This window comes from Oncorhynchus clarkii, chromosome 29 (assembly GCF_045791955.1).
Source record: "Oncorhynchus clarkii lewisi isolate Uvic-CL-2024 chromosome 29, UVic_Ocla_1.0, whole genome shotgun sequence".
NCBI classification, from domain to species: domain Eukaryota; kingdom Metazoa; phylum Chordata; class Actinopteri; order Salmoniformes; family Salmonidae; genus Oncorhynchus; species Oncorhynchus clarkii.
The window spans coordinates 28,615,400-28,631,320 of NC_092175.1; the positions used below are offsets into that span (position 1 = coordinate 28,615,400).

At 41.6% G+C, this 15,921-nt stretch overlaps 1 protein-coding gene across 2 annotated transcripts in view; it reads left to right on the top strand.

Moving 5' to 3' along the window:
* Positions 1-15,899, top strand: part of LOC139388450 (transmembrane protein 164-like) — a 42,876-nt gene extending 26,977 nt beyond the window's left edge. The window contains exons 3-6 of one of the 2 annotated variants that reach the window (XM_071135113.1): positions 856-922; positions 6,862-6,940; positions 11,151-11,251; positions 11,705-15,899. In XM_071135113.1, coding sequence (XP_070991214.1) covers positions 856-922; positions 6,862-6,940; positions 11,151-11,251; positions 11,705-11,911 — 454 coding nt within the window. In that variant the 3' untranslated portion in view covers positions 11,912-15,899. Of the gene's footprint in view, positions 1-855; positions 923-6,861; positions 6,941-11,150; positions 11,323-11,704 lie in introns of both variants that reach the window. The other variant, XM_071135114.1, reaches the window with a different exon arrangement.
* The last annotated feature ends 22 nt before the right edge of the window (positions 15,900-15,921 follow it).

The window sequence follows — 15,921 nt, forward strand, 5'->3', positions numbered from 1 at the left end:
ACCAACGCATGCTACATTTGGGTCGGTTTGCGGTCCGCGAATCGATGCACTTGTATCTTAAACATTTGATTTGTGGACCGATGCGTATTGGTGAATCGTTCCATCCCTAAAGGATCCCCATAGAGAAAAGAGCAGAGCCATTAGTTGTAGATAACAAACATCACTCAAAGTCATTGAGACTCCAACTAGTATCTGTATCACAGCACCAATCACTCCCAAATTACAGACATGCCTGTCAGCCTCTAATTATGTGGGTAGGGTCTTATAGCAGAGGGAGGAACCCTAAGGTTGGGGTCAGTACAGAACACCTGGGCCCTGTTCTCTGTCCTCTACTTAATCAGGAGGGTTGGAGCTGGACCACAGCCATGCTGGCCTCCCAACCCTCCCTGTTCCAATCAGGACCTTGCCTTGTCCTTCTGTCATGCAGTCATAGGAGAATTGAAATGTAGCTGAACTAGTCTGCATAGAAACAAAATGATATGAAGACTAATCTGGGTTCCCTGAGGGAAGGAAATGAGATGTAATGCAAAAGCTACAGGATTATGTCACATGGGCCATGCTGAAGATGATCAACAACCAGATGTAGGGTATACTACAAAATTAGGATATATATACTAGTATATGAGATACACAAACGATGAATCTACCTAAATTATCATCTGCGGATGCTCTAGTTCATTGCATTCAACCACCGGTCCAAGTGTAGCACGTTTCCATACTAGCCTAGCACTTTAACAGGTGCTGGTTGGTATCATATGGTATATGATGCATTTGGCTTGCAGAATCTTAAGCAAACACTTATTTGGTTTTGTTGATTATGGCGTTAAGTGTGTGACGTGTACTCTCTGTCTGCAGGCTTCAGGTCCATATGCTGAACGGTGCCCTACTGGCCCTCGTCTTCCCTGTGGTCAACACTAGGCTGGTAAGAAACCATCACCTATCTGTTAAATTCACTGTATTAGTGAGCACTGCAGTCACTCACAATTAGACTTCCACTCTTTCATAGTTTCAAAGATCATATTTCATTATGCATATCAAATAGAACTGTTGGCCTAGTATGTGAAACACAGAAAAACACATCTTGCATTGCTTATGGTTAAAAAGTATTTTTCAAATAAATACAACTTTATCAGGCAGCTGAAATACCATGTTTGTTTGAAAACTACAGTATCAGGACATAGAAAAACCCCAAGGCTGCATCTCCTAGCCTTGTGGGAAAGCAACATAACTGTCCTTTGTGCAGAAGATGAACACAGCGATGACGTCCTACTGTTCTCAGGGACTTGATGAGATGTTTTTCTGTAAGCAAATGTAACCGTCTCTAGTTGACAATGGCAGATGTGTAATGCATCTCGGAAAATATCAACTTCTCTCGATCCAATGTAACCATGGTGACGTGGTCACAGAATAGGATCGGGGAGAAGATACTCTTTTTCTGAGCCTTCCGGACTCAGTAATTGAATGTGAAACAGCAAAAGCAGAGCCCTACAGTAGCTGTGCTTGGCTGCTGCTGACATAATAACTTTGAAGCTGCCCTGTCACAACCCCCACTTGCTCTTTTTCTCTTTGTCCTCAGGCTGTTCTTTTTGCTGCATTTCCCTTTTCCTCAAGAGTAGCTCTGCTCCCTGCTCTTGAATCATGTCTCTCTTGCTACTAATCACATCTCAGCCATGGAAACAAAGCCCAAATTCAATCAGGCCTATTCGGCCCTTTCCACATTTCATTACCACCTTCCCAAACATTCATCCATCAATGACTCAAAAGCACTTCAGTTTCTCTTGTTCAAAAAAGAACAATACTCAATTCAATGCTGAGTCTGGCCCAGCCCCGGAAATGACTCTGACAACATTGTATGTGAGGATTCTTTTGGCTTCCTCTAGACTTCTGCCTTATTGGTTTTGTTCCAATCCCCCTACATACCTCTGGGAAGTAGAGGTGTTGTGATCACATCCTGTAGGTCTGATGATCTGATTTGGAAGTGCACTTTTACTGTATGCTATGGGTCAACAACTCCACTTTTGAATACCACAGGTCAGATGGTTATAAGAGTTCAATCTCTTGGTTCCATCCCATGTGGGGCATGTTCTCTAGGCTATAGACTTTCTCTGTTTTCGTGTCAAGTCATTGTGTCTCATACACATGCAACAGACATCCATTCATGTGTCAATGGCACCTGCTCATGGGCAGTGTGGAATATCATGTTTCAGGACGTACCTGGGGCTGTTCAGGAGAGTGCAACATTACATAAGTTTCAGATAGAATGTACCTCAACTACTACAGTACAGCACACTGTGTAAATGTGGTACTTGCACTGACCCTGTATATACACTGAACAAAAATATAAACGCAACATCCAACAATTTCTAAGATTTTACTGAGTTACACTTCATATAAGGAAATCGGTCAATTGAAATAAATTAATTAGGCCCTAGTCTGTGGATTTCTGGGATACAGATATGTATCTGTTGGTCACAGATACCTAAAAAGTAGGGGCGTGGGTAAAAAAAAAAGTCTATCACCATTTGTCTCATGCAGCGTGACACATCTCCTTCGCATAGAGTTGATCAGGCTGTTGATTGTGGCCGGTGGAATATTGCCCAACTCCTCTTCAATGGCTGTGCAAAGTTGCTGGATATTGGCGGGAACTGGAACACGCTGTCGTATGCATCAATCCAGAGTAGAGGTCGACCAATTTAATTGGGACCAATTTCAAGATTTCATAACAATCGGAAATCGTTATTTTTGGGCGTTGATTTGCCGATTTTAAAAAAAAAATAAAAAAAAAAAAATTACATTTTTTGTCATTGTTTTTATACCTTTATTTAACTAGGCAAGTCAGTTAAGAACAAATTCTTATTTTCAATGACGGCCTAGGAACAGTGGGTTAACTGCCTGTTCAGGGGCAGAACGACAGATTTGTACCTTGTCAGCTCGGGGGATCCAATCTTGCAACCTTACAGTTAACAAGTCCAACGCAATAACGACCTGCCTCTCTCTCATTGCACTCCACAAGGAGACTGCCTGTTACGTGAATGCGGTAAGTTGCTAGCTAGCATTAAACTTATCTTATAAAAAACAATCAGTCATAATCACTCGTTAACTACACATGGTTGATGATATTACTAGATATCTAGCGTGTCCTGCGTTGCATATAATCTGACTAAGCATACAAGTATCTGACTGAGCGGTGATAGGCAAAAGCAGGCGCGTAAACATTCATTCAAACAGCACTTTTGTGCGTTTTCCCAGCAGCTCTTCGTTGTGCGTCAAGCATTGCGCTGTTTATGACTTCAAGCCTATCAACTCCCGAGATGAGGCTGGTATAACCGAAGTGAAATGGCTAGCTAGTTAGCGCGCGCTAATAGTGTTTCAAACGTCACTCGCTCTGAGCCTTCTAATAGTTGTTCCCCTTGCTCTGCATGGGTAACGCTGCTTCGATGGTGGCTGTTGTCGTTGTGTTGCTGGTTCGAGCCCAGGGAGGAGCGAGGAGAGGGACGGAAGCTATACTGTTACACTGGCAATACTAAAGTGCCTATAAGAACATCCAATAGTCAAAGGTTAATGAAATACAAATGGTATAGAGGGAAATAGTCCTATAATAACTACAACCTAAAACTTCTTACCTGGGAATATTGAAGACTCATGTTAAAAGGAACCACCAGCTTTCATATGTTCTCATGTTAGGCCGTCATTGAAAATAAGAATTTGTTCTTAACAGACTTGCCTAGTTAAATAAAGGTTAAAAAAAACAAAAAAATTAAATGTTCTGAGCAAGGAACTTAAACATTAACTTTTTTACATAGCACATATTGCACTTTTACTTTCTTCTCCAACACTTTGTTTTTGCATTATTTAAACCAAATTGAACATGTTTCATTATTTACTTGAGGCTAAATTGATTTTATTTATGTATTATATTAAGTTAAAATAAGTGTTCATTCAGTATTGTTGTAATTGTCATTATTACAAATTTTTAAAAAATCGGCCGATTAATCGGTATCGGCCTTTTTGGTCCTCCAATAATCGGTATCGGCGTTGAAAAATCATAATCGGTCGACCTCTAATCCAGAGCATCGCAAACATGCTCAATGGGTGACATGTCTGGTGAGTTTGCAGGCCATGGAAGAACAGACATTTTCAGCTTCCAGGAATTGTGTACAGATCCTTGCGACATGGGGCTGTGCATTATCATGCTGAAACATGAGGTGATTGCAGCAGGTAAATGGCACAACAATGGGCCTCAGGATCTCGTCACAGTATCTCTGTGCATTCAAAATGCAATTGTGTTTGTTGTCTGTAGCTTATGCCTGCCCATACCATAACCCCACTGCCACCATGGGGCACTCTGTTCACAACGTTGACATCTGCAAACCGCTTGCCCACATGACGCCGTACACGCTGTCTGCTATCTGCCCGGTACAGTTGAAACTGGGATTCATCCGTGAAGATCACACTTCTCCAGCATGCCAGTTGCCATCTAAGGTGAGCATTTTCCCACTGAAGTTGGTAATGACGCCAAACTGCAGTCAGGTCAATACCCGGGTGAGGAAGCATGCAGATGAGTTTCCCTGAGACGTTTTTTGACAGTTTGTAAAGAAATGATTTGATTGTGCAAACCCACAGTTTCATCAGCTGTCTGGGTGAATGATCTGACGATCCCGCAGGTGAAGAAGCCGGATGTGGTGGTCCTGGGCTGGAGTTGCATACATGTGGTCTGCGGTCATGAGGCCGTTTGGACATACTGCCATATTCTTTAAAATGACGTTGGAGGTGGCTTATGGTATTAAAATGAACATTCAATTATCTGGCAAATACGCTAATGGACATTACTGCAGTCAAAATGCCAATTGCACGCTCCCTCAACTTGAGACATCTGTGGCGTTGTGTGACAACTGCATATTTTAGTGGCCTTTTGTCATCCCATGTATGATAGATCCTTGCCAGGATTTAACCAAAGGGAGGTGTCAGTGGAGCATAGAGATTAATTTCACACATCTCAAATTCCCAGTACTTTTGTTTGAACAGTCAATATCAATTCCTTTATCATAGAGAGGGAAGATGAACCATGTGTTGTCCTTGATGCTGGCACAAACCTGGGGGGTTACACTCACATTAACATCTGCTAAACATGTGTGACAAATACAATTTTATTTGATTTGGTGTGTAGGGACGGGCATGCTCTGTTCTGGGGAGGAGCCACATGTCCAGCTGGAGTATGTCTTGTAAAGCTATATTCCAAACTCGGTCCTGGTGACCTCAAGGGATGCACGTTTTGGTTTTTGCCCTAACACTACACAGCTGAACCAAAACGGGCAATGGCTCGGCGCATCTGCGTACCCTCATCCATACCCACACATGCAGTCAGAGCATTTTGGGGGCCCCAAATCTACATTTTGTTGGGCCTTCTGCATATTCTCTACAGCGTCATGTCCAAACTGATGCTGACGTGATGGAGGCGCCAGAAAATGTGGCCAAACTTAAATGAGACTTTTTTTTAATGACAGAAAATCGAGGCTAAACACCAGTCATGTTTGACAATTAACATTAACGTCTAAATAATTGAATGAAATTATTACTAAACAAACCCTTCCTTTCCTAACAATGCAGATAATATAATTTTCATTTAACTAGTACGAAAAAGAACATTTAACAAATGGATCAGAAGAAAATAGTAATACTAAAATAACACAAATAACAATAACGAGGCTATATACAAGTTGTCCTCTAGGCACGGTTCGTTTTAGATCAAATGGTCACAAGACCAGAGAGTGCAGGAATTGCGCTCCGCAATTCACACAACTTGAATCGGAGCGGACGCGGTCAGCATTTTACGACTATTTAACCATAAACTTAATTGTTGAAACCCTGAATGTTTTATTTTATGAAGCATGTCTTGTTTCAAAGTAGCCTAGCCAAAATACGACCATAGAAATGTTGAGGGAATTATTTTATTAACACCATCATGACATTGAAACCAGCATTTTTCTCATTGGTTTTCAACAGTATTTTATTGTCCAGAAGCCGGGGCGTCCTTCATTTCAAGCCCTGGAGGGAATTATTTTTTAAAGATATATAAAAGTATTTGTTTGTAATTGTAATGTTGCAATATTTTAAAGACTACAAAGGGTGGCCAACCATCCTCTAGGAGAGCTTTAAAAGGGGAGAGTTGTATTTTGAGACAGGCTTGAATATGCAATGAAGCCGATAGGCAGTGTAGCCTACATTTTTATCTGATTCTCTATGGTGTAAAAAGGACAATTGGCTAAAAAAAGTTAATGTCAAGGGAACCCGGTTACTCATTTTGCCATGGGGTGGAGAGAAACGTGCAGTTTTAATATCTTACTGAGTGACTAAAAAAAAGAAAGCTGTCTGCTTGACTAAATCTAAAAAACAATAAGCTGATATGGCCTAATTGTAAGTGACTGACATGACAAGAGAGAAACTGCTGATGCACAACCAGATTATGTGTACCCTGTGGATTTCCAGTGCTTTACCAACCAACCTCTCCCTTTCCGTTCCAGCTCACCATCTCACTCACAGATCCTTTTACTGTTAAGGCTGGCTGGCAATTTACCGATTGGTTACACTTATGCCTAGGGAAGGGTCCTCTTTGTTTTCTACGCGAGTTAGTCTAACTGAATCCGAAACACCAGTCATGTTTTGATCCAATTGTGCTCTCACACACACACAGTTTCAAACATTTCCATAGCCAAACAATGTGAAATGCAGGAGCAGGGCATTGTTTAACATTCAATATAGTAAGGCAAACACTAATTGTTGACATGTACATATCTGTACTGCTATAATGAAGCTGATGATGATCATGTAGATACTGAACACTGGTCCATTTTGTTTCTTCAGCTTCCATTTGAGAAGGAGGTCTACTACATCCAGCATTCCTTGCTCTACCTGGTGCCTGTATACCTCTTCAGGAAAGGAGGTACGTGCCGGCTTCTTCTGCACTTATGGAATTCTGTGCTCTGTCTCCATTCCATGGGTGCTTCACTATCATTGAGAATTTGAACCATCTTGAGTTACTTCTCACTACTACCTTAACTCAACCAATCAAAACCCTCCTCCCAGTTCTGAAATTGTTGCAGTGAGCGAGGAAGAGCCCTGGAGTAAACTAGACTGCCATCTAGTGTTGTGATGCCATTCTTGCAAACACTGTTGACATTATTTATTTTTTGTGAGAATGTGATAATTATCCATGTTTAACATTAAAATCAAACATAATATGGCAATAAAAACAAAATGAACTTAACAATTCAGAGGAATAGGCCACCGTAGTCTCTATGTTAGAATTAGCTCCAATACATTGTGAAATGGATCCCCAGTCAACAACAGACTAGGCTACAATTTGAACAAAGAGAATGGAATGAACTATCCATCGTGATCTACCATTTCTCCAATAGGATGAAAAAGCAAAATTGCTTCAAAATGGAACCGAAAAATGGTCACACACCACCCTGGCTCCTAACAAATTCAAACTAATTTGGAACAACAGTCTGATGTATTACACACAACATATCTGTGAACATAAGGAATAATTCATATCCCTGTCATAGCAGCATCACTGGCGAGCTAAAAAACGAAACAAAAACCAAGTCCATATCTGTACTGTAGCAGTATGACTTAAAGGTGCTACACACAGGATTTTTCTGGGTTGTAATTTCAGAAAATGTCCGTAATACAGTGCCATTCGAAAGTATTCAGACCCGTTAACTTTTTCAACATTTGTTACATTGCAGCCTTATTCTAAAATGTATTGTTGATTTTCTTCGTCAATCTACACACAATACCCCATAATGACAAAGCAGAAACAGGTTTTTTAGACATTTTTGCTATCACATTTAAATAAGTATTCAGACCATTTATTCAGTACTTTGTTGAAGCTCCTTTGGCAGCGATTACAGCATCGAGTCTTCTTGGGTATGATCCTGAACGGAGCCTTCACTGTGCGCTGCCTCTTTAAGAGCGCTTCAGCAGTAAGGAAGGAGGAAATAAAGTTGCGGTTCAATTGCTCTGCTATTATTATTATTATTATTATTATTATTATTATTATTATTATTGTATGAGGTATTATTAGTGGGGTCACCCCTGTGCTGTGATGTGGGTTTATATGGTGTGTCTTCTCTCTTCTCTCCTCTGGTAAACAGGCTACACTCTAGGCAGTCTCTTCTGCTGATGTGTGTGGGTCTGGTAGTGGTACTCTCTATTCTACTCTTTTTCTTTCGGCTTGGTTAATACCTGCTTGGCGCCCAAACAAAACCTTTATCTTTCTTCTCTAATAATACCGCTTCAAGCTTTGCACACCTGTATTTGGGGAGTTTCGCCCATTCTTCTCTTTAGATCCTCAAGCTGTGTCAGGTTGGATGGAGAGTATTGCTGCACAGCTATTTTCAGGTCTCTCCAGAGACGTTCGATTGGGTTCAAGTTTGGCCTCTGGCTGGGCCACTCAAGGACATTCAGAGCCACTCCTGTGTTGTATTGGCTGTAGTTTTAGGGTCGTTGTCCTGTTGGAAGGTGAACCTTTCGCCCAAGTCTGAGGTTCTGAGCACTCTGGAGCAGGTTTTCATGAAGGATCTCTCTGTACTTTGCTCCGTTCATCTTTGCCTCGATCATGACTTGTCTCCCAGTCCCTGCTGCTAAAAAAACACCTCCACACCATGCTTCACTGTAGGGATGTTGCCAGGTTTCCTCCAGACGTGATGCTTGGCATTCAGGCCAAAGAGTTCAATGTTGGTTTCATCAGACCAGAGAACCTAGTTTCTCATGGTCTGAGAGTATTCAGGTGCCTTTTGGCAAAAGCAGGCTGTCATGTGCCTTTTACTGAGGAGTGGCATCCGTCTGGCCACTATCATTAATGCATGATTAGGGGAGTGCTGCAGAGATGGTTGTCCTTCTGGAAGGTTCTCCCATCTCCACAGAGGAACTCTGTCAGAGTGACCATCGGGTTCTTGGTCAACTCCCTGACCCAAGGCCCTTCTCCCCTGATTGCTCAGTTTGGCTGGGCGGCCAGCTCTAGGAAGAGTCTTGATGGTTCCAAACTTCTTCCATTTTAAGAATGATGAGGCCACTGTTCTTGGGGACCTTCAATGCTGCAGAAATGTTTTGGTACCCTTCCCCAGATCTGTGCCTCGACAGGATCCTGTCTCTGAGCTCTACGGACAATTCCTTCAACCTCATGGCTTGGTTTTTGCTCTGACATGCACTGTCAACTGTGGGACCTTATATAGACAGGTGTGGCTTTTTCCAAATCATGTCTAATCAATTGAATTTACCACAGGTGGACACTCCAAGTTGTAGAAACATCAAGGATGATCAATGGAAACAGGATGCACATGAGCTCAATTTCGAGTTTCATAGCAAAGGGGCTGAATACTTACAGTATGTAAATAAGGTATCTGTTTTTTATTTGTAATAAATTTGCAACTATTTCTAAAAACCTGTTTTTTTTCCGTTTTGGCATTATGGGGTATTGTGTGTAGATTGCTGAGGATTTTTATTTAATCCATTTTAGAATAAGGCTGTAACGTAACAAAATGTAGAAAAAGTCAAGGGGTCTGAATACTTTCCGAAGACACTGTATATCTGCAGTAATAGTGGAATGATAGTGTTTCACAGTATTATTTACCCGCCAGTGTTGTGATTGGCTGGCTAGTGTTGTGATTGGCTGGCCAGTGTTGTGATTGGCTGGCCAGTGTTGTGATTGGCTGGCCAGTGTTGTGATTGGCTGGCCAGTGTTGTGATTGGCTGGCTAGTGTTGTGATTGGCTGGCCAGTGTTGTGATATTCGCTTATTGATATCTCCCGCCGGGCCTGCACGTCTCAGGGAACAAGTCTCCCTTTCTCCGTCTATAAATCAGAATCCGTAGCTAGTCATTGTTAAATCAATTTATTTCCTTTTGACCTTTGTGGTGGAATTATTGTAGTCAGAAGGAGAGACTTTTAGATTTCTTTAAAACAATCAAACTTTATTATTTCATTAGTGCAGTAATGGAGCTGGTCGGTGATTACCTCTGAAAACTCAACCAGCGGATTTGAGCGACAGCGTTTTGTAGCAAAGTCCATCCCCCTGGATGTTCGTGACAAACAAAGGCTGTATGGATGAGTCACAAGGTTGCTAATAATTCACAGCAAACAGTACCTGCTGTAAATACTGTCCTCATTGTATTGAGACCAGGGTCTGGTACCCCAGGGGGAGATGCGGTATCACCCAAAGACATAAATCTCCTGTCAGTGTTTAATCTCCCAGAGGCCCACCCTCAGTAGAATACACACAGATGAGTGTTCTAACAACCCCTTATTCTGTTGCATAAAACAACCATTTGATGCAATTACAGTATTATAGCATAATTTTGCAATTTTGCTCTCACACTTTGCTGAGGCCATAAGTTGTTTTTGTCTGTCTACTTTGCCTTGTTTAGTAGGCCTACTTTCTGTCTGCATAATTGGTATAAGTCTCGTTTTGTCGTGATCCAAGCCCATGCTTGCTTGCTACTTTTTCTCGCCCAGGCATGTTTGCCACGCAACAAATCATTCTAAAATAATATCACAAATGTAGATTGTTTATTTTGATTGTAAAAGTGTTGGGAGAGAGGTTTTGCTTCTCACGAAAGTGAAACAATATATGGGGCAAAAAATTAGCCTGCCTTCATCTGAATCTGTCTGGAATAAATGCAGTCCGTAGTAACTGGTCATGCATTAGGCAATTTATTAGCCTATTCCATTCATAATTGAATAGGACCAAGTAAGTAAATCGTGGACATTTTTCATTTTTAAATGTTTTATTTGCAATGAGTGAAGAAACTTAATGATGTACTCTGGGTGATATAGCGCAGTAATGCACATTTAAGGTATAGGCATTACCGGCATTTTAAAGTGCACTTCCGGGTTTTCCGATCACAAGTAATTCCCATTACGAATATGAGTATGACAGATCGGCACACCCATTGTGAAAAGGCATGCAATAGTGGGTCTCGGGAGCAAAAAAATCCACTGCCAGCTGCATTCTTTAATTTTCAAGGGAACTTGAGAATACCCATATTGATTAGTCTGCCATAAAATGGAAGAAATCCATAACTGTATTTTCAGTTCTGTTTTGAATTATGTTCATACGTTTACTATTCTTGCCTCCCCCTCCCCCAGGTGTGTACAAGCCAGAGCCCCTGGGGGACATGTGGTGGGCTATCCTCTCCACTGGCATCCTGTTCCTTTATCACTTCCTGTTCCTGCAGGGCCTGGGCCTGGTAAGATTGATGGAGGGAGCCCTCTACTGGACACTCGGTGCAACTCCTCTTCACTCGCTCTTAAAAGAGAGGCCAGTAACGAGACACATGACACAGATATAGGAGTCAGACACTAATGTACAGGTCACACTAGCATGACTAATGAGCTGCATGACACAGCGGACTGCTCTTCTCCCACTCTGCCTGACTGATGGCACGAAGGAAACAAACACCAAGCAAGGCCACCGTTACAGTAGGTCTGCTGAAGGGAGAACGGCTCATAGTAATGGCCGGTACGGTGCAAATGGAATGGTATTATACACCTGGAAAGCATGTTTTTAAGTTATTTCATACCATTCTACTAATTCCGCTCCAGTCATTACCACTAGCCAGTCCTCCCCAACCTCCTGTGGCCTCAGTGTGTCTCCTTCTACATAGTCTCTCACTTTTGTCTCTTTCCCTCCCTCTTCCCAGATGACCGAGGTCAATCTGAACAACATGCTGTGTCCAGCAGTGTCAGATCCATTTTATGGGCCTTGGTACCGGGTTTGGGCTGCGGGTCACCAGACCCTGTTGACCCTGGTCCATGGGAAGGCCCTGACCCTCCTCTCCCACCACACCGGCCCCACCTGCAGGTACTTGCTGGACACCGCCAGACTGCGCAGCAAGAAGATTGACTGAACATCCACACACAGAGACAAACAGGAACGTAGCCTTTTCCAATCCAAACGCCTGTTATGTTGGGATTTTCTATCCACATTTTTAATGCATCTGTACCACCTTTACCATATTTATTTACTTTAAAGAAATAATCAGTTCAGAGTCAATGAAATATCATTCCTTTAGTGTTTGTGCTGGATTGCATTATATGCATGCACAATCATGGGCGCCTGATTTTGTCTGAAAGTGGGGGTGCAAATGCTTGGAAGGGGGGGCTTGACTTTTTTTGGCACCGTTTGAAGCGCTGTCACCATAAACATTAAAACAATTTACTTGTCTCAGCAGTGTACATATTTGATTAAAAAAGGGTAGAAATGGCTTATTTGGTCAAAATTACTTACCAAACCAAGCACACAGACCTGGCACCAGGACAGGCTGTAAGTGATTAAGGGGTGCAGATGAACTCGGTGAGGGGGGCACAATTTTTAAGGGTTCTTGCATTGGAATTATATTGAATTCTTATCACGCTATAACGTAATAAACTAAGTTCAAATGCAGAGACTCAGACCAGTGAGTTCTTTTTGAAGTGACAGATTAACGTGAAATCTGTAGCCCAGCTCCACTGTGCTGTATCAGCACAATGGACAGCGCCCTACACAAGGCCATTTTGGTAATGAATATAGGCTACAATATAGGCTTTTTTATAATAGGTGAATTGCCTAATGTGAATGCAGGCGTACACACAGCCGTCTTACCAAAATAATGCAACCTAAATGCTGAAAGTAGTAGACTAGTTAATCATGCAAACAAAAATACTGAATAGCAGTTTGGCTTAGAAAAACGACACAGCGAATGTGAACAGAACAAAACAGAGTTAGGTCTACTATAGGCCTATAAACAAAAGCGGATTGATAAAGGCATGACAGAATCTAGGCTAGTTACATTAACAGTAAACGAGAGGAGAATGCAAATAACCACATCCTACAACAGGGCTCTCCAACCCTGTTCCTCCCCCTGTAATCAATTAAGCAATGCCGGCCTACCATAAATACGTTTCCATTTCAGTTCCATTTTAAAAACATGAAAACCAATAGGCTGCCAAGAAAGCCTACGTTCTATTTCTATGGTGAAATGTATCGATATGTACCTATCATTTGGGTCCATCCATTAGAATTATAATGAATTCTGCGTATCACAATAAACGTAAAAGTTCAAAGGCCGAGCCCATTGAGTGCTCTATCAGCACCATGTACAGCACCCTACACACTAAGCAAGCCCTTTTTGGCAATGAAAATATATTTGCCATTCATACTCTAGGTTGTTGCTGAAAAGGATGTCACTGGCTATACTACCAAGATTATGATTAAAAAAAACAACCAGCTAGATTGTTTCTTACCTTTTCAGAGTTTCAGCCTCCTTGATGCTCTGTGGAACTTCCTGCGTAATCAATCATTCCATTCTCCCTGAAATCTTCTTGTAAGATCCCACACAAATGCCAGTTGGATTAGTTGAGCTTTCCTTGGGTGTAGCATGTTTCGTCTGCTGACTAAACACATTTGTCAAAGTGGAAAGGAGTTTGTGCCAGTTGCCTATCATTAGCAAGTGTTGACACCTCAGTTTCCATAGCACTTAAAACGTTGTTTTCTTTCCGCAGTGCATTTCAAATGCTTTATGCGTTCCTAGCGAATCCTTTTATTCTATCAAGAGCATGCTTCCAGTTAGAATACCCGCCTTGGAATAAGGCCCAGAAAATCTGCAGCTGGGGTAGAATTCTTTGCTAACCTGGGCTGGCTTCTTTGTTCCAAGATCATCAGGAACAGGTGGAGGGGTCTGTGGAGACATTATGCTTGTGGCACTTGTGGAAGAGTGAGTAGGCTCTTCACGCTGAGCTAGCTGGAGCTCGGCAGCATCATCGCTGCTGGGCTTGGCGGCGGTTTCGTTTCTGATATCCATCGTGGCAGATTAGCTGGTTAGAGCAGAATAGGCTAATAACACTAACACCCTTTACAGCTAGCTAAGAAGCTAACTAAACTCTGTAGTGGTGGGGATTTAACTGAACTTGACCTGCCCTTATAAATCAAAATCAAATGAGCCTATTACAAGGCAGAGGCGTATCACATTATTCACATAGCCTACCACAGATGAGCAGTATTTTCCCCACGCTTTTTATGGAAACCAAACCCAAAGGAGTCATACTTAACCGCCCAGTAGCTTTCCATAGCCCCCCTACACATATACACACACACTCTTAGGTGTGCAGATACTGATTTTGCGCCAACCTGTCACTCGATAATTTGAACTTTTTTGCTGTTTTTATATAGAGGCGTAAAACTGAAGTAGCACACGTTTTAACTGAGGGGGCTAAGCCCCCTTTTGCCCCCTTGTGGAGCCGGGTCCGCAAGCAGAGCTGTTTTACGGAGATCCAAATACCCTGTGCTTTTTTATTTAGAACATAGTCGCATACAGACACCACTTGGCTACATTATAACCGTGAAGCTGGCATATGGGGCTCAGCCAGAACTGTTACTTTGTTCCATTTTTTTCATTAAGTAACAAATGTGATTTAATTGATTTGAAGTTGGGGAAAATAGATGGCAAAAATGCAGAATGGTGTTAAATGCCTGTAAACAGCTTGGGGAATATTTCACAGATGTAAGCATGTAATATTAGGCCTTCTGATTATTTCTCAAATGGACATATACATTTTAATACAAACATTACTAATAATTTAAAATTATCCAAAGGATGATCATTTTCTGGTAAAAAAAGTGGGGGTTTAAAACCAATGTTTGCACCTCTATTTTGAAAGTGGGGTTGTAGCTGCTCCATTTTCCCCATTGCTCAGGCGCCTATGCGCACAATGGGAAAGACTTCTGGAGTTTGGTAGTTCTTGATGTGGGGATGGACAGATTAAATTTGCCTTTGTTTCTTGTTTTTGTTTTAGTCCGATTTTCTGAATACGAGATACTTTTTATTTCTAAAGTTACCTTTTGCAGTTCTGTTCAGTAAAACATTTTAGAGCTCTCTTAGATGTCACTGAACTGTCATTGTTATTGTACGCTTTAAACTCTTAATTTGGGTTTGCCATGCCAGTTGGCCTGGATATGGGTCAAGTTGACATTTTGTGTTTGTAACATTTTATCTGCGACATGTTTAATCCATTGTAAAAAACCATCACTTTATGATTGTTTGAAGAGTAACAGTTGTGAAGCAGCTTTCCCTGTCATGATGTCTGTGATCAGACCACCTCGCTCACAGCCTCTTCAATGACTTACATGGACAAACATGTTCCTCACGTGTTCTCATTTGCTGGATCAAATGGTATATATGAAAGAGGCTCCTGCTTCTTCATCCCATTTCTCCATCACTGATTTGACAAAACTGCAGAGGTGAAAGAAATTTCAGAGACAGACTGTTTTCTGTCCTATCAGATTATAATGGAGGGGAAATGACAGGAAAGTATCTCGATGTAGGTATTTTGGTGCAGCACGGTTGTCGAAAGGGTGAGAGGAACAATGTCCTGTGCCTGTTGAGAGATACAGGGATCTTAGAGGAAGAGATGGCCTTCAGAGATGATTCATTAAATATATATTTTTTAAATCATGGGCCATATTCAGTGGGGCACAACTATCAAGGTTGCAGATTAAACTGTTGATTATTCTCTACCACATGAGATTGTGAACCGGGCCTGTTCTTTACTTTACACTTCAGTCTACATTCTGAGTGTTATTTAAAGGCCATCCCAATTTCAGTCCATATCATGTAGCCCAATATATATATGTTCTATATACATGATCACATAGTGCATCTGTTTATTGATGACCTGCATAGCTCTACGTTGGGACAGTAACTGGGAACCCCTGTTATAAGGGAAGTATTACAGCCCATTGAAGAGGTTTTAAGTAGCATTTCCTATTCACTTCGATCAGTGGATCGCTCCCGTTTTGTAATGAGGGATATTTGTGTTACTTAACAAGTACACATGTAAATAAAAAAAAGTGATATGGTTTACTTTTGTACACTTGTTTTTT